This window comes from Oncorhynchus clarkii, chromosome 16 (genome assembly GCF_045791955.1).
Source record: "Oncorhynchus clarkii lewisi isolate Uvic-CL-2024 chromosome 16, UVic_Ocla_1.0, whole genome shotgun sequence".
Taxonomy (NCBI): domain Eukaryota; kingdom Metazoa; phylum Chordata; class Actinopteri; order Salmoniformes; family Salmonidae; genus Oncorhynchus; species Oncorhynchus clarkii.
Genome location: NC_092162.1, coordinates 65,056,179 through 65,079,737, shown reverse-complemented (window position 1 = coordinate 65,079,737; position 23,559 = coordinate 65,056,179). Strand labels below are relative to the sequence as shown.

Genomic DNA, 23,559 nt, shown 5'->3' with positions numbered 1-23,559 from the left:
ACTGAGACTCCTAATACTTAGTGAGAGCTCAGGGGGAATGTCTCACTGAGACTCCTAATACTTAGTGAGATCTCAGGGGGCAATGTCTCACTAAGACTCCTAATACTTAGTGAGAGCTCAGCGGGCAATGTCTCACTGAGACTCCTAATACTTAGTGAGAGCTCAGGGGGAATGTCTCACTGAGACTCCTAATACTTAGTGAGAGCTCTGGGAGGGATGTCTCACTGAGATTCCTAATACTTAGTGAGAGCTCAGGGACAATGTCTCACTAAGACTCCTAATACTTAGTGAGAGCTCAGCGGGCAATGTCTCACTGAGACTCCTAATACTTAGTGAGAGCTCAGGGAGGGATGTGTCACTGAAACTCCTAATACTTAGTGAGAGCTCAAAGACACGTTGTTATATTGGCCTTTCCCAGAGGACCCCTGAGATCAAAGAATGTGCTGCTGGGCTCTCCTAAACAACTGTTCCCCTCTGTGCTGTGTCTCAGTGGGACGGCCCTTTATTAACGAGCGAAGGCCCAGTAATTAATTGTGGGATGAGTGACAGAGGAGCCATTATCCCGGCAGGAAGCAAGGAAGTGGTCCTGGCACTCAGTGGTGGGTAGCGGCCACAGATGATCAGGAATTGACACTGTGTGCAGATTTCACCAGCAGCACATTACTGAGGCCCCTGCACAGAAACCAGTGGCCCATTACTCACTGTGTAACCAGAGGCCACTGTACTGCCACGCCTTGCCCAGGGAAGAGCCGCACAGGGTCAAGACCCCCTTCCCAGTCTTCTCTTCTCATACAGGAGTGACGATAAGCTATCTTGTTTTTTTGTTTTTTTTTACTTTACAAGTAAAACATCAAGATCAGATTGGTTCCCTGCATGCTTTGTTATTGAAAGCAGCCAGTATGTGAGAACATTCTAATATCTCAGTCTACCGGTGTTTGTTGCATCAACTGGCTTGATTCCACCTCTGTCATCAAGGGATATTTCCATGTCAGCTATGATATCTTAACAGTTTTTTTATAAAGGTGTTTGCTTTTCTATTAGTTAGACTTGTTTTATATATATACCTACAATGAACAAAAATATAAATACAACATACAACAATTTCAAAGATTTTTGTGAGTTAAAGTTCATATAAAGAAATCATTCAATTGAAGAAAAAAACATTTATTCACATCCCCCACGCTGATCCTCAACACTGGGGCCCCTCAGGGGTGTGTGCTTAGTCCCCTCCTCTACTCCCTGTTCACCCACCACTGCGTGGCGAAACATGACGCCAACGTTAAGTTTGCTGATGACACAACAGTGGTAGGCCTGATCACTGACAACGATGAGACAGCCTATATGGAGGAGGTCAGAGACCTGGCAGTGTGGTGCTAAGACAACAACCCCTCCCTAAATGTGAGCAAGACAAAGGAGCTGTTCGTGGACTATTGGAAAAGGAGGGCCGAACAGGCCCCCATTAACTTTGACAGGGCTGTAGTGGAGCGTGTCAAGAGTTTCAAGTTTATTGGTGTCCACATCACCAATGAACTATTTTGATCCAAACACACAAAGACAGTGGTGAAGAGTGCATGACAACACCTTTCCTCCTCAGGAGACTGAAAAGATGTGGCATGGGTCCCCAGATCCTCAAAAAGTTCTACAGGGGGATCACGTGACCCTTGAACGAGATGGCCGCATGAACTAAGAGCTCCGCACAAGTCGTTTCCAATTCCTAATCTTACCTCCACTCCAAGTTCAGACTCATTTAGCTTTAGTAAGAAAAAGTCATGGCGGCTACAAAAGGCGACACTACAGGTGACATTTTTACCCGGACTCGAACATTAGCGACGGAAAAAGCCTCCAAGAAGAAGCTGTCTTCAGAGAAAACTAGCGCCATTAGCCAGGAGCAAGAGGACCCACTCCCCCCCGAGGCCCAACGAATGCCAACCTCGCACTCTGTCGAATAGATCCTTTCTGAGTTGAGATTCTCAGCTCAGTGCGATGGGGGGCAAGGTGACAATCCTGGAAAAAGCTTTGCCTGACATCAACAATAAGATGTCCAGGCGCCCCGCGTTTATGGTTGAGGCAGAGGGGCGAAAACTTATTGACAGATGCCATGGAAACAATAGCATATGCTAAAAAGAAAATAGAGCATCTGCAAGAGAAAACAGAGGACCTGGAAAACAGGGGGCGAAGGAATAATTGTGTTCTATTAAATCTGGGCGAAAAAGAAGAGAGAAACATGCCACTGATCCGCTACCTGCAAGACAAACTTCCCTTCAAAACTCCCGAAGAGGCAAAACGTTTTTTGAAAGACAATCCTGGTCAATGAGAAACGGACCAATGAATAAATGCGATTAATGCTATTACTAAAGGAGTGTGGTCTGGACGGGGGCTACGTTGTCATTTACTCAATGCGGAGAGGAGATGAGGCATTTCTTTGGTGGGGAGGGGGAGACGTTGTGCGTTGCTAACTGTTTTTTTCGGAACTCAGAATTGAGACTGAGCTGGGGGGGTAATAGATCCAACGGGATATGTCGAGTTGTTTGGGAACTCGGCTGGGGTGTTCAGAGATTGTTATTTTATGTACACCATTTATTTTCCTTTTATGTGAACGCAGCTGTTACTATTATCCACCTTTACCCAGAGATGACTTGCACTAAAGTTCCATTACTGCTCGATGACAATGACTATTACCTTAAATCTACTGACATGGGACTGCCATGGTCTAGGACATGCAATAAAACGGAAAAAGATACTATGTGCTCTAAAAAAGGAAAAAGCAGACATCGCTATTACAAGAGACACACCTCTGTGATGCTGAACATGCCAAACTCCGCAGAGCTTGGGTGGGACAGGTGTATTTCTCATCTTTAAAATCAAAGAGTAGAGGCACAGCCATACTTATCCATAAGAATGTTCCATTCATAATTGACAAAAACATATCTGATCCGGAGGGGAGATTTATTTTGATAACTGGGTCACTGTATGGTCAACCAATCTTAAACATATCTTACTATCTTAAACATATACGCCCCTAACACAGATACTCCTGCTTTCATGTCAAAAATGATAACCCTGTTCATTGAGCATTGTGTTTCCTTTGGCGTGGTGGCCGGAGATTTTAATTGTACCCTTAACCCAGCCCTAGACAAATCATCTCAAATCCCCACCACAAATCCTAGATCTGCAAAGATGTTGAACTCTCTTACTAAAGAGATGGGACTGATAGATATCTGGAGAGAGAATAATAGCTCATCTATGGACTATACATACTACTCTAATGTCCATAACACCTACTCCCGTATAGATTACATTTTTATCCCAAAGAGTTTCATAAATTCAGCCACTTGTACAATCGGACCAATAGCACTTTCAGATCACGCCGTTATCCACCTCCGCTTTGACCTCTGCAAAAACATCCCGAGGTCAAAGAGCTGGAAATTCAACACCTCCATGTTATCAAACGAAGCGTTCCATACATTGGTAACTACATGGATAGACAACTACACACAAAGACAGCAAAGATTCTCCTGTTTCTACGGCCACAATGTGGGACGCTGCTAAAGCCACACTAAGAGGTCATCTAATCGCATATGCTTCCTCTAAGAAAAAAGCAATGGAAGCACACAGGCTAGATCTTGAGAGGGAGCTGGAATGCTGTGAAAAAATACATAAACAATCCCCAGACAGCACTTCCTGGAGTCATCTTAAAGCAGCCAAAGCCAAACTGAATTTGGACTACACTCGGGAGATTAAAAAAAAGTTTTCTTTACTAAACAGAAATACCATGAGTGTAGCAATAGGCCCAGTAGATTGCTTGCTTACCAATTAAAAAAGGAGCAGTCAGAGTGTACAATCATGGCTATCCAAACAGCAGAGGACGATGTCACATATGACCCAAAAAATATCAATTTAACTTTTCATGATTTTTACTGCAAACTATATACCTCTGAGAGAAAACACACGGAGGCAGAACTCCACTCTTTCCTAGAGGGAATATCGCTACCTAAACTATCAGAGACCGACCAAGAAGATCTCAACTCCCCCTTCACTCCTGAGGAGATCCTGGAGGCAATTACCTCCATGCCACCTAATAAGTCCCCAGGCCCAGATGGATTCCCCAGAGAGTTCTACAAAGCTTTTTGGCCCCAGCTCAGCCCTATCTTCATGCCAATGCTGGAGGATTTTTGCAAAAACTGAGTTCTCCCAGACTCTATGCACACAGCTCGCATTACAGTGTTGCTCAAAAAGGACAAGGACCCCCTATCCTGCTCGTCCTTCCGGCCCATAAGCTTGTTGGATTTCGACTATAAAATAATTACCAAATTGCTCACCAAAAGACTAAACACTCTTCTTCCCAAAACAATAAACGCGGACCAAACTGGATTTATTAGAGACAGATACTCTTCTGATAACATTCGCAGTCTTTTTGATATTATTGATCAAGTAAATACACAGAAGACCCCTGTCCTACTGGCTTCACTGGATGCTGAGAAGGCGTTTGACAGGATGGAGTGGAGCTTTCTGTTTTCAGTCTTAGAAAAGTTCAATATGGGCCCAAATTTTATTAAATGGATTAAATCACTATACTCACATCCAAATACCATGGTGACTACTAATGGACTGAACTCTGACAGATTCCCTCTGGAACGGGGCACAAGACAAGGGTGCTCGCTGTCCCCCCTGCTCTACTTGTTGGGGGCGGAGCCTCTGGCAGAGCTGATAGGGAGAAATCCAAGTATTAGGGGTGTGTCTGCAGGCGGCCTGCAGCACAAGATTTCGCTTTACGCGGATGATGTCTTGCTCTACATATCCAACCCTGAGAAATCCCTCCCTCCCATTTTAGACACAATTGCTCAGTATGGCAAGTTTTCAGGTTATACGATCAATTTTAACAAATCCACTGTCTGCCCTCTCAATATTACACTCACCAGCTCTATGAAGACACTATGTCCTTTCCAATGGAAAACACAGGGGTTTCAATACCTCAGGATCTTCATAACACCAGATCTGGATAGCCTTTTCAAGGAAAATTATCTTCCACTCCTGGATCAAATCTAGAACGATCTCCAAACCTGGATCTCCCTCCCAATTAGCTTAGTAGGAAGAATGAATGTCATGCGTATGAACATCCTCCCTAGACTGAACTATTTATTTCAGATGCTCCCATGCTATCTCCCAGTTTCCCTTTTCAAGACAACTAACCAAAGCATCACCAAATGTATATGGGGCAATAAAAAACCTAGGATCAAGTTCTCCACTCTATCGAAACCTGAATCTAAGGGTGGTCTTGCCCTTCCTTCCCTTCAATTGTACTACTGGTCTGCCCAAATCCGCAACATGCTAACATTGATCACAAACAGACAAGAGTCAACGTGGATTCAGATAGAAGCCCAATCCTGTGGTTCATTGCCCTTAAGCTCAATTATATTCATTAATAACTTTAGTGAAGTGGGCAACATAGCCAAAACCTTTGTGATTTACAGCACCCTACTAGCGTGGAGGGACTGTAAGAAATACCTGGGCATTTCCTCCCAAATATGTTCTCACTCGCCTATAGTAGGCAACCCAGACTTGCCAAAAGCACTGAGGGATGCCAACTTTAATCTCTGACATACTCTAGGAATCAGGACCTTTTCAGACCTATTTCATCAGAAAACCACTACACTGAAATCCTTTCAAGAGCTCTGCAGTGAATTCAATGTGCCAATATCCCTTTTTCTTTTTTTAAATATCTTCAAATTAGACATGTCATTTCCTCATTTACTTCCAAGAGGAGGTTTAGAACTCAGTTGAATGAAGTTGAAACCCTTCTTGTCACAGCACAATCCATTAAAGGCAAAATATCTTATATCTATAGACTCCTTTCTGAGAAAGGAGGCTCCTCCTTTACTCCTCTGAAAATGTACTGGGAAAAGGACCTTGGTCTGACTATCAGTGATGAGCTATGGGCGGAGGTTTGCAACAGGGTATACTGCACCTCTACTAATGTAAAAATGAAATAATCTAATTACACATTTTTGTACAAATGTTATTACACTCCTTTGAGACTCCATAGAATGAAAACAGATACAGTATACCAGGCGGTGTCAGAGGAAAGCCCAAAAAATGGTCAACGACTCCAGTCACCCAAGTTATAGACAGGTTCTCTCTGGTTGTGTGAAGTTGCTGTATATCGGCGGGAACTGAAACACGCTGTCGTACACGTCGATCCAGAGCATCCCAAGCTTGCTCAATGGGTGACATGTCTGGTGAGTATGCAGGCCATGGAAGAACTTGGACATTTTCAGCTTCCAGGAATTATGTACAGATCCTTGCGACATTGGGCCGTGCATTATCATGCTGAAACATGAGGTGATGGCGGCGGATGAATGGCACGACAATGGGCCTCAGGATCTCGTCACGGTATCTCTTTGCATTCAAATTGCCATTAATAAAATGCAAAAAGGTGTCAGTTGTCCGTAGCTTATGCCTGCCCACACCAAACCCCACCGCCACCATGGTTCCCAACGTTGACATCAGCAAACCCCTCACCCACACAACACCATACACAATGTCTGCCATCTGACCGGTACAGTTGAAACCGGGATTCATCCGTGAAGAGCAGAATTCTCCAGCGTGCCAGTGGCCATCGACGGAGAGCATTTGCCCACTGAAGTCGGTTACGACGCTGAACTGCATTCAGGTCAAGACCCTGGTGAGGACCATGAGTACGCAGATGAGCTTCCCTGAGACAGTTTATGACAGTTTCTACCAGAAATTCTTTGGTTGTGCAAACCCACAGTTTCATCAGCTGTCCAGGTGGCTGGTCTCAGACGATTCCACAGGTGAAGAAGCCAGATGTGGATGTCCTGGCTGGCATGGTGACACATGGTCTGCGGTTGTGAGGCCGGTTGGATTTACTGCCAAATTGTCTAAAACAATGTTGGAGGCAGCTTATGGTAGAGAAATTAACATAAAATTATCTGGCAACAACTGTGATGTCCATTCCTGCAGTCAGCATGGCAATTGCACGCTCCCTCAAAACTTGAGACATCTGTAGCATTGTGTTGTGTGACAAAACTGCAAAACTGTCCCCAGCACAAGGTGCACCTGTGTAATGATCATGCTGTTTAATCAGCTTTGTGATATGCCACACCTTTCAGGTAGATGGATTATCTTGGCATGGAGAAATGCTCAGTAACAGGGATGTAAACCTATTTGTGCACAAAATTTGAGAGAAATTATGTTTTTGTTAATACGGAACATTTCTGGGATGCTTTATTTCAGCTCATGATACAATTGGATCACAATTTTGCATGTTGTGTTTATATGATATTTTTGTTCAGTATACATTGTAGAAGACACTGGAGTCCAGAATAGCAAACTCACAGTGTTTAATCCATATATTTCCCAGGGTGAGTTTAGAAGCTGCTAGTTGGAGTTTGATTAGGTAGAATAAGGAGTCTGCTGTGTAGCTAGCATTTAATTGGAGCAGCTCTCAGATCATTTGGAGGGTTGTGGGTTTTTTTTACCATGCGTAGGGGGCCCATTTCAAGGATTACAGTGACGGAGACTGTAAATGAGATTAAGAGACTAGAAATGGAATAGGGAAAGAACAGTGACTAAGCAATGGTGGAGAAATGTATATGAAAACAGATCCTTTTTTCTGCTTACTCTGCTCTCAGAGAGTGAGAGAGCGAAAGACAATAAGAGAGAGGGAGAGAGAGATAGAAAGCGAGAGAGAGGGAGAGAGAGACAGAGAGAGAGAGGGAGAGGGAGAGAGAGCGAAAGAGAATAAGAGAGAGGGAGAGAGAGCGAAAGACAATAAGAGAGAGGGAGAGAGAGAGGGAGAGGGAGTGAGAGAGCGAAAGACAATAAGAGAGAGGGAGAGAGAGGGAGAGAAAGAGAATAAGAGAGAGGGAGAGAGAGAGCGAAAGAGAATAAGAGAGAGTGAGAGAGAGGGAGAGAAAGAGAATAAGAGAGAGGGAGAGAGAGAGGGAGAGAGAGAGAGCGAAAGAGAATAAGAGGGAGAGGGAGAGGGAGAGAGAGAGCGAAAGACAATAAGAGAGAGGGAGAGAGAGGGAGATAGAGAGCGAAAGAGAATAAGAGAGGGAGAGAGAGCGAAAGAGAATAAGAGAGAGGGAGAGAGAGAGAGCAAAAGAGAATAAGAGAGAGGGAGATAGAGAGGGAGAAAGAGAGACAGGGCAAAAGAGAATAAGAGAGAAGGAGAGAGAGAGGGAGAGAGAGCGAAAGAGAATAAGAGAGAGAGGGAGAGGGAGAGAGAGCGAAAGAGAATAAGAGAGAGGGAGAGAGAGAGATAGAGCAAAAGAGAATAAGAGAGAGGGAGAGAGAGAGGGAGAGAGAGCGAAAGACAATAAGAGAGAGGGAAATAGAGAGCGAAAGAGAATAAGAGAGGGAGAGGGAGAGAGAGCGAAAGAGAATAAGAGAGAGGGAGAGAGAGAGGGAGAGAGAGAGAGAGCAAAAGAGAATAAGAGAGAGGGAGATAGAGAGGGAGAAAGAGAGACAGGGCAAAAGAGAATAAGAGAGAGGGAGAGAGAGACGGAGAGAGAGCGAAAGAGAATAAGAGAGAGAGAGGGAGAGGGAGAGAGAGCGAAAGAGAATAAGAGAGAGGGAGAGAGAGAGATAGAGCAAAAGAGAATAAGAGAGGGAGAGAGAGAGGGAGAGAATAAGAGAGAGGGAGAGAGAGAGAGAGAGGGAAACAGAGAGTGAAAAAGAGGGGGAGAGAGAGAAAAAGAGAGAGGGAGAGAGAGAGAGAGAGAGGGAGAGAGAGAGAAAAAGAGAAAAAGAGGGGGAGAGAAAGAGAGGGAGAGAGAGACAGAGAGAGAAAAAGAGAGAGGGAGAGAGAAAAAGAGGGGGAGAGAAAGAGAGGGAGAGAGAGACAGAGAGAGAGAGGGAGAGAGGGAGAGAGAGAGAGAGGGAGACAGAGAGAGGGAGACAGAGAGAGAGAAAAAGAGGGGGAGAGAAAGAGAGGGAGAGAGAGAGGGAGACAGAGAGAGAAAAATTATTCCGCCTCCCGTCTCTGGCTTTTAATGTTTCAACAGAGAAAAGTGCTTAGCTGTGTGATAACTGGGATATGCACAATAAGGTTAATGGAAACACTGTCAACAGGCTGTAAACTGCCTGAGCCGCCTTAATGGGGTGCTAATCAGCATCAGGGAACGGCCCTTCAGGGGGGAATATACAGCTGCCTCAGAGACTATACTGTTACAGATCTGTCGGCCTACCACCGAGGAGGGACTGCTCCTTCATTGCATGGCTTACTGCATTAGTGTCCCATGTACTGCATGGCGTGCATCATAGCATAGCCAGCATTACAAGTAGAGCACACATCGGATGCATTCGTGTTATATTTATTTATTTAAATCTTTATCTTTAACTCTGCATTGTTGGATAAGGACCTGTAAGTCAACATTTCACTGTTGGTCTACACCTGTTGTTTACTAGGCATGTGACAAATAACATTTGATTTGATTCGTGAATCAGTCTATTTGAAATGTATTCTCCTTGTCTTTGTGGAAAGAGTCCCAATTCATCATGACAACCTCACTTACCTGCCCCGGGCTTTTTAAAATGTCACACTAACGTTTCTGATAAACAAACCACTTATCTTGTTTCACCCCTAGTATGCAGTCGATTAAAGCTTGTTAATTAAATTTAGCAGACGAGAATGAATGGTGGTGGCATCTTGGGGTTATGCGTGTGTTAAACGCTTACAGAGGAAGTCATTCATGTTCAAACTCCACGGAGAGAAACCACGAGAAATGCCTCTGTCCAGAACACTGTGTGTAACGACTTAGAGAATACTTACATTTATTTTGAATGACCAAAGTAATGATTCATTTTGAATTACACACACACGTTCATGCTTTTCTGATAAAACTAGTTTTTGTAGTAGTAGTTTTGGGTTTTATAATGTGTCCACTTAAATAATTGAAAACGGTGAAAAACCCATTAAGTTTCATGAGTCCTCACCTAAAATATGTTACTGCTCTTGCTGCACTACTCTGTTAAATGAATCATGATGTTTCTGATGTGCCAGCCACTCAAAGCCTCTCTGTGATGCTCTTCAAGGCCCATGCTGCTTTTACTCTGATGTAGGTAGCAATGAAATCCACTCAGGCCCTGAGTAACCAGATCCACGGTACTTATATGTCAGCCATTGAATAGAGCTCTCTACAGATAGATAGTAGCTCTTAGCCCATCAGAGATGTGCTACTGTACAGCATCACCTGGTTACCAGAATGTTGCTAGTCTGTCCTCGTTTTTCCCCTTTTTCCAAAATGTACAAATTTGGTCAAATGTATTTGGCTGTTACCAGGGAAGGTTTTGCTATTCAGAAGTGTTTGCAGTCATATAGCCTTTGATGTATGCACACTGAACATGATTTAGATTTTTCTGGCACACCAGGTGTTGATGCTAGGTCCCTGGTGACTCGGTGTGGCATATGTGGATCTATTTGGTGTTTTGAATGTCAACCTGGCAATTGACAGAGCAGCGTTGAGAAGCAATCTGAGACATTCATAATTTCCGAAAGGCTAACCATCTCCATTCTGGAGCCTTCTGTTCTCACTGTGGAGCAAGAGGCTATGCTAGAGGTTATGCTGATAAATCGGATTCATTTGAAGTCAGAACACCACCCCCACCACCTTTCTGCAGGAAGTAAATCTTTCTCTTCATCCACAGAGTATGAAAATGAGATTTATTGATGCACCATATATATAAACCTTTACAAATCACTTGCCAGACACAAGATTTATGGCTGTGTGGGCTGTGGAGTTGCATCATTTTCACCGAGGCGTTGGCTGGCGCTCTGTGTGTCTGTCCTGCAGACTAGAGAGGCTTCTCCTCACCCTCCTCGCCACCACCACCCGCCCACCTCGCCACCAACGCCCGCCAACCTCGCCGCCAACGCCCGCCCAGACAAGGCCTATGATTTATCACATCCACCCTGGCAGACTTTTACAGCCTCCTTGATTATTGTTCAGTGCTAAATGGATAACAGATTATTCTAAATATCCTTTAATACAGAGGGTGTCATTAAGCTGCCGTGGTATCTCTCGGGTGGGGATGCGCTCATCGTCATTTTTCTCGGATTGTAATCATTGCATCAATACTGACTTTCCTGTGACTTCCGAGATCGTTTATGCATTGTTTCCTGCAATGTCAATATGAATTCCTGTGATAAATGCCTGGACCCTCTCTGGGCTCTCGATCTGTGCTCACCTCACTAGCACAGGCAGACATGCAGGATTAAGGAAGATATTAATTTCCCGCTTCATCAGTGTGATTTTCAGAGAAACTTGTGGCTCATCAAATCAGAGATGTATCCAACAGCTGTGTAATAGGGATTTGAACCTATTTTTTGCTTTGGTTTCAAGCCATTCCCACGTTTAATGGCCTCTGTGCGTCTGTACAGGAGTCCTTCTGCCCTGTTGTGGAAGTAGTGCCGCTAATGGACATTACTCACTGCTGCTCACCGCTCAATAAACTGGAATCAATACGTCTTCCTTAGCTATGTAGACCAAGTTTTAATTAACGATTATGTTTATTAATCACTTTTATTGTAATGAGTTTGGCTTTGCAAAGAAAATGAGCAGAGTGTTAATTTGTAACTTTATTTGTGATTGTTGATTTTCAGGGCTGTCCCCAGATCCTGCCCACCAGTGACATTCTGGTACCTGCAGGGATCATTCGTCCAATCACGCTGCGAGCCCGGAACCTCCCTCAGCCCCAGTCTGGACAGAAGAACTATGAGTGTGTGTTTAACATCCAGGGCAAGATGCAACGCATCCCAGCTGTACGCTTCAACAGCTCCTGTATCCAATGCCAGAACACCTCAGTGAGTGCCTGGCCTATTAACATGACTGCACTCAATGTGTTTATACAGTATTTACTGTAAAATATCTTGTGTATTTTTGTTGGGTTTGGGATCTTGGTGCAAGGTAAAAGCTCAATAAGTACTTTTGTACTATTATGCTGAAGTAGTTTTCTACAGGTCCTATACTAATACTGGTATAGAGACAGAGAATGCCTCTCTCCTCTTGCTCTGCCCCTATCTCCCCCCCTCCCTCACCCTCCCTTCTCCCTCTCCCTACCCCCTTCCTCTCTTGCTCTCTCTCATGGAAATAATATGCAGAAGAAATCAAGGTGACTTTTCATTGAGTCACTGATCAGAAAAACAATACTTTATCCGCAAAATCAGCAAAGACATCAATTCAGAGCATTAGACTTGTTTTCTCAATCCCAGTGAAACATGTGGCATGTCAAAGAGCTGGCATTGAGTCTCCTCTCTCCCCATATCTCTCTCTCTCTCACACACACTCTGTAACACCCTCTTTCTATCTCCCTCTGTCTCTTCCTCCCTCTCTCTCCTATTCCCTCTCTCTCTTTCTCTCTCCCTCTGTCTCTTCCTCCCTCTCGCTCCTATTCCCTCTCTCTCTTTCTCTCTCCCTCTGTCTCTTCCTCCCTCTCTCTCCTATTCCCTCTCTCTCTTTCTCTCTCCCTCTGTCTCTTCCTCCCTCTCTCTCCTATTCCCTCTCTCTCTTTCTCTCTCCCTCTGTCTCTTCCTCCCTCTCGCTCCTATTCCCTCTCTCTCTTTCTCCCTCTCTTTCTCTCTCCTTCTCTCTTCCTCCCTCTCCTAATCCCTCTCTCTCTCTCTCTCTCCCTCTGTCTCTTCCTCCCTCTCTCTCCTATTCCCTCTCTCTTTTTCTCCCTCTCTTTCTCTCTCCCTCTGTCTCATAGTGATGTCACAGACGGCTGCCCTCTGTGACCCATCTGGTTGACACTGTAACCCCAGGGAATCTTGTAAAACAATTAGCCAGTCACAGGATGTGACTCTTCGTTTGGTTGGACAATGTAACACCACAGAAAGGGAATGTGGTGTGGGTGGATGGGCCGGAGTGTATCTGGGGTAGGAGGGTAGGAAAATGACCAGGCTTCTGCCACGGAGTGTGTCCCCTCTAACCCCCCTAACCCCTGCAGATCAAAGCTCAGGCTGTGGGCCGCCTTCCTTCGACAGGACAATTGATGTCCCGTGGCAACTTAATAATGAGGATCACGTCTCCGGCACACACACCTCAATGGGTCAGGTTAGGATTGATTGTTGTACTTTCCCTGGCCGACACATGCTGCCTGGTGCGCTACATAGTGAAGGCCTTCGGAAGGACCCTGCCACGGAGAGCAACTGTCATCCTTCTATCCACTATCACTCATTTCCTTCGTGCCATTATTCTTTCTGTCTCTGACACCCACCCCACGCTCCGGCTATGCATTTAAAATGAAATTGAAAAGTAGTTTTGTGGTAGACCATTAACTGAGTGCCCAAAGGTTAGCGCATTGGGGTTTGGATTGTTCAAGGCATTGCGCCGCTGATGCTGTGTAAACAATGAGACAGCTCTATGAATATAGTGAGGCTATCAGCATAAATAGATGGGTGCTTTAATCACTTCACCTACAGATAAACATTTGAAGTTGTTTGTCACGCACAGGGATAGGCTAATACTCTTCATGTAGACAGCTATATGCTGCTACTGCTGTTTACCCACTGTGCATGCCAATGTGTGTCTATATTTCACCTTGATAACCAGAGTGAATAAGATCCACACTGGATCTCCATGGGTGATCGTTTGAAGACCCCAGTGTAAACTAATCAATGTCTGCACAGATATTGAGAAAATCAAACATTGAATATACAACATTAACTGTAAATGTTAGGCCTCCCTCACACTCCTCTGCTTCATCTCGGTCTGACAGAAAAGAGAAACCCAACCTTGAGATTTATCTTTTTTTTATTTTTTTTTACTTAGCCCTTCCCCCACTGATGCCCCTCCCCCAACTGACTCCCCTCCCCCGTGTTGAATGTTACCTACACCCCTCCCCCCCATGTATCTCTCTGGCTCTGGCTTTCTTTCTCCACCCCCATCTCTCCTCTCTCTTTGTTTGAATGGGATGTTTAGATGAATAGATGGTGTGATTACCTGTGACACAGCGGGCCACATCATCCCCCCATCTCTGTCTCTCTACCCTCAACTGATGGATCTCTCCTGAATAGTAATTTAGCCATAGTAAAGACATGCCGCAGATTAGACTCAGTCCCTGGTGTGTGCTGTCCGCCCCCCCCCCCCCCCTCCCCCCAAACACTCAAGGCAACAGCCATCAATCAATTTGCCGTCAAGACGAGTGGCGCAGCTTCATTCCCACAGTGCTGTAGCCAGGTGACTTTAAGGCCATGGGGTCCATGCTAATGCAATTGTGAGTGTCCTCAGATAGGCAATGCTGAATCAATCAATTTCATCTCCTGTTTACTCTGCCCCTTGCTGGGAACGTTCAGATATCAGTCAGCACTTTTGTCCTCATGGGAGGCCCCTGTTCTGTGGTGGGGGTTAGTTAGGTTAAGCATACGTTGGACATGTTCACCAGCTGTGACAGTATGTTTTACCAGACAGGGAAACTCTAGCCTGTTGCAGTATGTTTTACCAGACAGGGAAACTCTAGCCTGTGACAGTATGTTTTACCAGACAGGGAAACTCTAGCCTGTTGCAGTATGTTTTACCAGACAGGGAAACTCTAGCCTGTTGCAGTATGTTTCACCAGACAGGGAAACTCTAGCCTGTTGCAGTATGTTTTACCAGACAGGGAAACTCTAGCCTGTGACAGTATGTTTCACCAGACAGGGAAACTCTAGCCTGTGACAGTATGTTTCACCAGACAGGGAAACTCTAGCCTGTTGCAGTATGTTTTACCAGACAGGGAAACTCTAGCCTGTTGCAGTATGTTTCACCAGACAGGGAAACTCTAGCCTGTGACAGTATGTTTCACCAGACAGGGAAACTCTAGCCTGTTGCAGTATGTTTTACCAGACAGGGAAACTCTAGCCTGTGACAGTATGTTTCACCAGACAGGGAAACTCTAGCCTGTGACAGTATGTTTCACCAGACAGGGAAACTCTAGCCTGTGACAGTATGTTTTACCAGACAGGGAAACTCTAGCCTGTTGCAGTATGTTTTACCAGACAGGGAAACTCTAGCCTGTTGCAGTATGTTTTACCAGACAGGGAAACTCTAGCCTGTGACAGTATGTTTCACCAGACAGGGAAACTCTAGCCTGTGACAGTATGTTTTACCAGACAGGGAAACTCTAGCCTGTGACAGTATGTTTTACCAGACAGGGAAACTCTAGCCTGTTGCAGTATGTTTTACCAGACAGGGAAACTCTAGCCTGTTGCAGTATGTTTTACCAGACAGGGAAACTCTAGCCTGTGACAGTATGTTTCACCAGACAGGGAAACTCTAGCCTGTTGCAGTATGTTTTACCAGACAGGGAAACTCTAGCCTGTGACAGTATGTTTCACCAGACAGGGAAACTCTAGCCTGTGACAGTATGTTTTACCAGACAGGGAAACTCTAGCCTGTTGCAGTATGTTTTACCAGACAGGGAAACTCTAGCCTGTTGCAGTATGTTTTACCAGACAGGGAAACTCTAGCCTGTGACAGTATGTTTCACCAGACAGGGAAACTCTAGCCTGTGACAGTATGTTTCACCAGACAGGGAAACTCTAGCCTGTGACAGTATGTTTCACCAGACAGGGAAACTCTAGCCTGTTGCAGTTGGATTTGCTTTCACTTTCAGGTTGTTCTTTAATATCTGTTAATGTAGGGATTGTAATGCATAAACTAAGTGAGACTGGCCTCTGTGTGGTGATGAAAAATGTTCTCTGAGTGGAACTAACTCAGATTCTTCCCGTGGGACCTAAACACACAGCCAGACCGCTCATATTATTCCTTCACTGCTTCATAACTGTTCTCTTATCAGGTCTCTTATCCCTGCAACGATCTCCTCTTCCAATCAGGGCCCCTCCCTGGGAGAGAGGGGGCGTGGTAGTAGACAAACACGCCTCCCTCCCGTCTCCCGTCGCCTTCATTTCTCAACTGTTTCCCACAGCCTGGCCTTTCTCACCCTGAGACAGCTGCTCTGTCACTCTCGCAGTGATATACATTTATAGACTGCTAAATGCGTTTAAAAATACATTAAATATAGCAGGTTAACAAAAATTATAATTCAATAATAGAAGAAATTGCATTTATTTTCAATAACTGGTCAATCAACTGAAAGTGCAAGCTATTTATTTGAAAAATTATATCATTTCAGAATTGTTTATTCAAATCACTTCCTGAATTGACTCCTTTCAATTTGAATTGAACCCAACCCTGGTACATAGAGCCATTAAGAAACTAGCTGTGAGGCCCGTATGTCCACGCTGCTGTGTGTTTGTCTATTTTCAGGACTGCTGTTTGTGAAGTTGACCCTTGATCTGTGATGTGCAGTTCAGCATGTGAAAGATGTCCATGCCATAGATCTAGAGAAGCCCTGGGTCATTGATGCAGACAGATAACAGCAGTTTTCCCTCAGTTTGCAGACAGACAGCAGTTTGCAGACAGAGAGGCAGACCAATAGACAGAGGAGAACAACATATGGGTCAGACATCACATCCTGCACAAATACAACACAAGGTTGTGCCCTGTCTCTGCCCAAATACAGCCTGAAGTCAAATACATCCCCTTTCCACATTCCATCTCTTCCCCGTCTCTCCGCCTCTACTTTGGTATTTCAATGCATTCATTTTCTCCAGCTAAATAGACCAACTAAGGTACACTACTGGTTTACTCCTGGTGTGGCTGGGCTCATGTCATTTCAGTTCTAATGTAACAGGTGCATCATGCATGACCCACATGCCACCAGCATTCATAGAGAAGCACAGTACCTTTTTCTAAGGTGCGCACACATACAGATTAGACAACTCTATATGATAATTCATGCTGATCCACATCAATCCATAAATTATGTTCCCCAACTGTACGATGTATACGGGTATCATTTCAAAAGACATACCACGGACTGTAATCAGCTCAGACACACGCCTGCTTGTTTCTTCCCGCTTGATTTTACTGCAGACATCAGCAATGTGCTGCCATAGCTGGAATAAATCAGTATGATACACCCCCCACACATATACACACTGCCTTTCAAATAAATGATAAATCGGGGTCTTTGAAACTCAATAAGCATTTGCTTTGGTAGTGTAAAGGGCTTTTGTGCATTTTATGCATTTTTGTTTGACAGCATGCTTTACGTTGCAGATTGAACATGGCACGCGTATAACTTTGATTGGCTGAATCTTAATACATGGGACTTTTGTATCAAAAGATTAAAATAGTCCCAAATGAGTCCACGGATGTAAGTGTTGCTAAGCCCTGCTGACCCCATAGCGACAGGCATTGGCAGTGTTACCCAGGAAACGTAGAGTAAAGGCCTTTTGCACTACGAGTTCTGCGCTACCCTCTTGATGGAAAGTGCTCTCACAAAGAACATCATTATTTCCCGAACCATGGTAGCAAAGCTTTTAAATAAAAAACACTTACATGTTATTTTTCAGGCTTTCTGAACCAGCATGCCCTCATTATTCTATTATTCTCATCAAGTGCCCAATCAGACTACCAACGTCTTTGGTGTTTCTCAGTGGAACATACTTGTCAGGTCTCGAAAGGACCTGCCCTGCTCTTGACACCAAAGGCCCCGCTAATGGAAAAGATTTACCATGAACCACCGTACGTACATGTTAATGATACTGTCAATGTAAAAAAAAAATGCTCAATTTTACCTCAATTAGGGGAGGATATTATATATTTATTCATTTAACCTTCATTTAACTAGGCAAGTCGGTTAAGAGCAAATTCTTATTTACAATGACAGCCAGATGATGCTGGGACAATTGTGCGCCGCCCTATGGGACTCCCAATCACAGCCGGTTGTGATACAGCCTGGAATCAAACCAGGGTGTCTGTAGTGACGCCTCTAGCACTGAGATGCAGTGCCTTAGACCGTTCCGCCACTCTGAAGAACCGATATATGTTGCTGTTTATGATACATCTTTGAGGTTGTTTTTATCCTCCAACATCTCCTCTGCACTTTTTTCCTCATAGAATAATCATTATAATTATATGGTATTTACCCTCTTTCTTGTGATTATTGCATATTTGCATCCCCGTCGGTCTCTGAGGTCGTAGATACTGTGTCTGTGAGGCTCTGTAGCATGTTGGCTCTGTAGCAGGTGGGCTCTGTAGCAGGTGGGCTCTGTAGCAGGTGGGCTCTGTAGCAGGTGGGCTCTGTAGCAGGTGGGCTCTGGTGGAATAAATGGTCCTCTAAATGGTGTGATCTAGCTATCAATAGCATGAATTATGAGCCTGTTTTATCCTGTTTGTTTTGCTTTAAGCACCAGCAATGGAAAGGGAGTGAGTCTCCACTGCATTCCCCTAATTGAGAAATCAGTGCATTAGTTATGCCTGCTCTGAACACTTTTTAGACTCCCAAAGTAATCTACAGAGAATGTTTCAGTGTCATCATGTGAAAAGTATGCTTTGGTGTTCTCCGATTAATGCACTTACCTCAAATATGATGGCACGAATTCAACCATGGCCTCAACATGCAATTGATATACTCTATGTTTATGGAGTGAGCTCTGAACCAGCCGTAATCCTTCATGGCTAATAAGACCATTCCAGATGACCCTATCTGACCTTAAATCTGCCACCAGGATGCAGCATACAGTACATATTTTCCTAGTGCGATAATCACAATGATGAAATGAAGTGTGGTTTACAGAAAACATAATTTATGTTCACTAATATGGACTCGCTGTTCATTACTGTGTATGTTTAAGTAGGAAAAAGGCCCTTATTCAAAGGTAATTTTGCTGAAGTCGGTAGAATTTTGAAACTTAATTAAATTAAACAGGAAAGCCTTCATCATTAAGGGAAAATGATTTTCACTCTGTCACCAGAAGGGAGCCAGCATTGATGACAAAGCCAATTCTACTAGTCATAGTCTACACCAAGGTTTTTCTCAAACTCTGTCCTGGGCAAAAACCAAAACGTGCACCTGGGGTGGGTGTAAAAACCCTGAATTGCATCCTCAACATACAGTATAGTATTTGTTCTCTTAATTTCATGGTGGCAGGTAGCCTAATGGTTAGAATGTTGGACTAGTAACCGAAAGGTTGCAAGATCGAAGGTAAAAATCAGTTGTTCTGCCCCTGAACAAGGCAGTTAACCCACTGTTCCAAGGCCTTCATTGTAAATAATCATTTGTTCTTAACTGACTTGCCTAGTTAAATAAAGGTAAAATAAACATGTTTGACAGATGGTTAAACTGCTGTAGAGAACTACAGTTTATTAGTTTATTCTGAATAAACACAAATTATTTAAGAAAAATATTCTCCAAACCCATCATCTTTGAAACATAGTAAGCCTACAATAAAATGAACTTGGTTACAATATGTGTATCTTTCATATGGGTCCCTTCAACAGACACTTCACAATTTACAGTTATATCTGAACAAATGGAAGCTATTCCTTCTGGTCACTGTCACTCTATCAATCCATTTGTTCAGCTATAACTGTTGTTTCCATTAAGAGCTAAGGATAAGTCTTAAAAGGTAGCGCTAGTTTCAAATGTTTTTTTTTCTATCCAGTGATGGGTTTTTTTTTTTTAAGTAAGATTACCTCACTGCCTCGCCTTGCCTCGCCTGCAGCCCAGAGACATGTCTGACAGAACCAGGCCAGTTTGTCTCCACTTGCTAGTTTCAGACCCAGTGGAACCATGGCCTGAGGAAAATCAATTCACGACTGGCAGAGATAAGCTGCATTGTATGGCCCAACACAAAAGCTTCCCCCGTTTACACACAACCACTAATCTCCTCAAAAATGCCTGCCTTTCACTTGAAAAAGAAGGCTAGAAAATACATTATACTACCTCCAGAAATACATAGTTACTTCTAGAAGTACATTATGTTACCTCCAGAAATACATTATGTTACCTCCAGAAATACATTATATTACCTCCAGAAATACATTATGTTACCTCCAGAAATACATTATGTTACCTCCAGAAATACATTATACTACCTCCAGAAATACATTATGTTACCTCCAGAAATACATAGTTACTTCTAGAAGTACATTATGTTACCTCCAGAAATACATTATGTTACTTCCAGAAATACATTATGTTACCTCCAGAAATACATTATACTACCTCCAGAAATACATTATGTTACCTCCAGAAATACATTATGTTACCTCCAGAAATACATTATGTTACTTCCAGAAATACATTATATTACCTCCAGAAATACATTATGTTACCTCCAGAAATACATTATACTACCTCCAGAAATACATTATGTTACTTCCAGAAATACATTATATTACCTCCAGAAATACATTGTTACTTCTAGAAGTACATTATCTTACTTCTAGAAATACATTATGTTACCTCCAGAAATACATTATGTTACCTCCAGAAATACATTATGTTACCTCCAGAAATACATTATGTTACCTCCAGAAATACATTATATTACCTCCAGAAATACATAGTTACTTCTAGAAGTACATTATCTTACTTCCAGAAATACATTATGTTACCTCCAGAAATACATTATGTTACTTCCAGAAATACATTATGTTACCTCCAGAAATACATGATGTTACCTCCAGAAATACATTGTTACCTCCAGAAATACATTATACTACCTCCAGAAATACATTATGTTACCTCCAGAAATACATTATGTTACCTCCAGAAATACATTATGTTACTTCCAGAAATACATTATATTACCTCCAGAAATACATTATGTTACCTCCAGAAATACATTATACTACCTCCAGAAATACATTATGTTACTTCCAGAAATACATTATATTACCTCCAGAAATACATCGTTACTTCTAGAAGTACATTATCTTACTTCTAGAAATACATTATGTTACCTCCAGAAATACATTATGTTACCTCCAGAAATACATCGTTACTTCTAGAAGTACATTATCTTACTTCTAGAAATACATTATGTGACCTCCAGAAATACATCGTTACTTCTAGAAGTACATTATCTTACTTCTAGAAATACATTATATTACCTCCAGAAATACATCGTTACTTCTAGAAGTACATTATCTTACTTCTAGAAATACATTATGTGACCTCCAGAAATACATTATGTTACCTCCAGAAATACATTATGTTACCTCCAGAAATACATTATGTTACCTCCAGAAATACATTATGTTACCTCCAGAAATACATTATATTACCTCCAGAAATACATCGTTACTTCTAGAAGTACATTATCTTACTTCTAGAAATACATTATGTTACCTCCAGAAATACATTATGTTACCTCCAGAAATACATTATGTTACCTCCAGAAGTACATTATCTTACTTCCAGAAATACATTATGTTACCTCCAGAAATACATTATGTTACTTCCAGAAATACATTATGTTACCTCCAGAAATACATGATGTTACCTCCAGAAATACATTGTTACCTCCAGAAATACATTATACTACCTCCAGAAATACATTATGTTACCTCCAGAAATACATTATACTACCTCCAGAAATACATTATGTTACCTCCAGAAATACATGATGTTACCTCCAGAAATACATTATGTTACCTCCAGAAATACTGTACATTATATTACCTCCAGAAATACCCTGTATGGCTCTCCTGTGGTTTTCATTACCAGGGCCTTGGGAAGAGGGCATGACAACAACCTGTACACTGCGTGTTACCTCCAGAAATACATTATGTTACCTCCAGAAATACATTATGTTACCTCAAGAAATACATTATACTACCTCCAGAAATACATTATGTTACCTCCAGAAATACATTATACTACCTCCAGAAATACATTATGTTACCTCCAGAAATACATTATGTTACCTCCAGAAATACATTGTTACCTCCAGAAATACATTATGTTACCTCCAGAAATACATTATACTACCTCCAGAAATACATTATGTTACCTCCAGAAATACATTATACTACCTCCAGAAATACATTATGTTACCTCCAGAAATACATTATGTTACCTCCAGAAATACATTATGTTACCTCCAGAAATACATAGTTACTTCTAGAAGTACATTATGTTACCTCCAGAAATACATTATGTTACCTCCAGAAATACATTATACTACCTCCAGAAATACATTATGTTACCTCCAGAAATACATTATACTACCTCCAGAAATACATTATGTTACCTCCAGAAATACATAGTTACCTCCAGAAATACATTATGTTACCTCCAGAAATACATTATGTTACCTCCAGAAATACATTATACTACCTCCAGAAATACATTATGTTACCTCCAGAAATACATTATGTTACCTCCAGAAATACATTATGTTACCTCCAGAAATACATTATGTTACCTCCAGAAATACATTATACTACCTCCAGAAATACATTATGTTACCTCCAGAAATACTGTACATTATATTACCTCCAGAAATACCCTGTATGGCTCTCCTGTGGTTTTCATTACCAGGGCCTTGGGAAGAGGGCATGACAACAACCTGTACACTGCGTGTTTCTGAACCCGACAAGGCTTTGAGTACTGCCATTGACTCACCTATCGGATGTGGTTTACTTATTGAACAAATGTAACACCTCATTGGACTGTGAAGAACATCGCTGGCCTTCTAAAACCATTTCACAAAATGCTATTATTAAATAAGGCATTTCTGCTTAATGGCTGAAAAACAAGACCGTAAAAGGTTAACTGTAGTTTATAAGTATATATATATATATATATATATATATATAGTTTATATGTCTGTTTGATGGATAGAAGTGAGGATGGTCTCAAGTTGAGTTTTGTTTTTGTAGTGTGACAAGCGATGTGATTGGGGGAAGTTAATTCAGTGGCCCTGCCCAGGAAGCTGCTGATCCATAATTTACCTCAATTATTTATTTAACCTTTATTTACCTAGGCAAGTCAGTTAAGAACAAATTCTTATTTTCAAAGACGGCCTAGGAACAGTTGGTTAACTAACCTTGTTCAGGGGCAAAACGACAGATTTTTTACCTTGTCATCTCGGGGATTTGATCTTGCAAACCTTTCGGTTACTAGTCCAAAGTTCTAACCACTAGGCTACCTGGACTAGTGCCCCCAGTACCAACTGGACCCTATAGAGATGTAACCCCAGTACCAACTGGACCCTATGGAGGCGTAACCTCAGTACCAAACTGACCCTATAGAATATGTAACCCTAGTACCAACTGGACCCTATAGAGATGTAACCTCAGTACCAGAACCAACTGGACCCTATTGAGATGTAACCCCAGTACCAACTGGACGCTATGGAGATATAACCCCAGTACCAACTGGACCCTATAGAGATGTAACCCCAGAACCAACTGGACTCTATAGAGATATAGCCCCAGTACCAACTGGACCCTATAGAGATATAACCCCAGTACCAACTGGACCCTATAGAGATATAACCCCAGTACCAACTGGACCCTATAGAGATATAACCCCAGTACCAACTGGACCCTATAGAGATATAACCCCAGTACCAACTGGACCCTAAAGAGATGTAACCCCAGTACCAACTGGACCCTAAAGAGATGTAACCCCAGAACCAACTGGACCCTATAGAGATGTAAGGACATTTGGAGCCTGGTGTGAACAGGTTCAGTTCAG

The 23,559-nt window shown here is 42.7% G+C and overlaps 1 protein-coding gene across 1 annotated transcript in view; it reads left to right on the top strand.

Moving 5' to 3' along the window:
• LOC139368925 (plexin A3-like) overlaps positions 1-23,559 on the top strand; it is a 181,704-nt gene that overhangs the window by 118,175 nt on the left and 39,970 nt on the right. Inside the window, exon 10 of the mRNA XM_071108425.1 lies at positions 11,627-11,827. Within this exon, the coding sequence (XP_070964526.1) occupies positions 11,627-11,827 (201 nt within the window). The remainder of the gene's footprint in view (positions 1-11,626; positions 11,828-23,559) is intronic.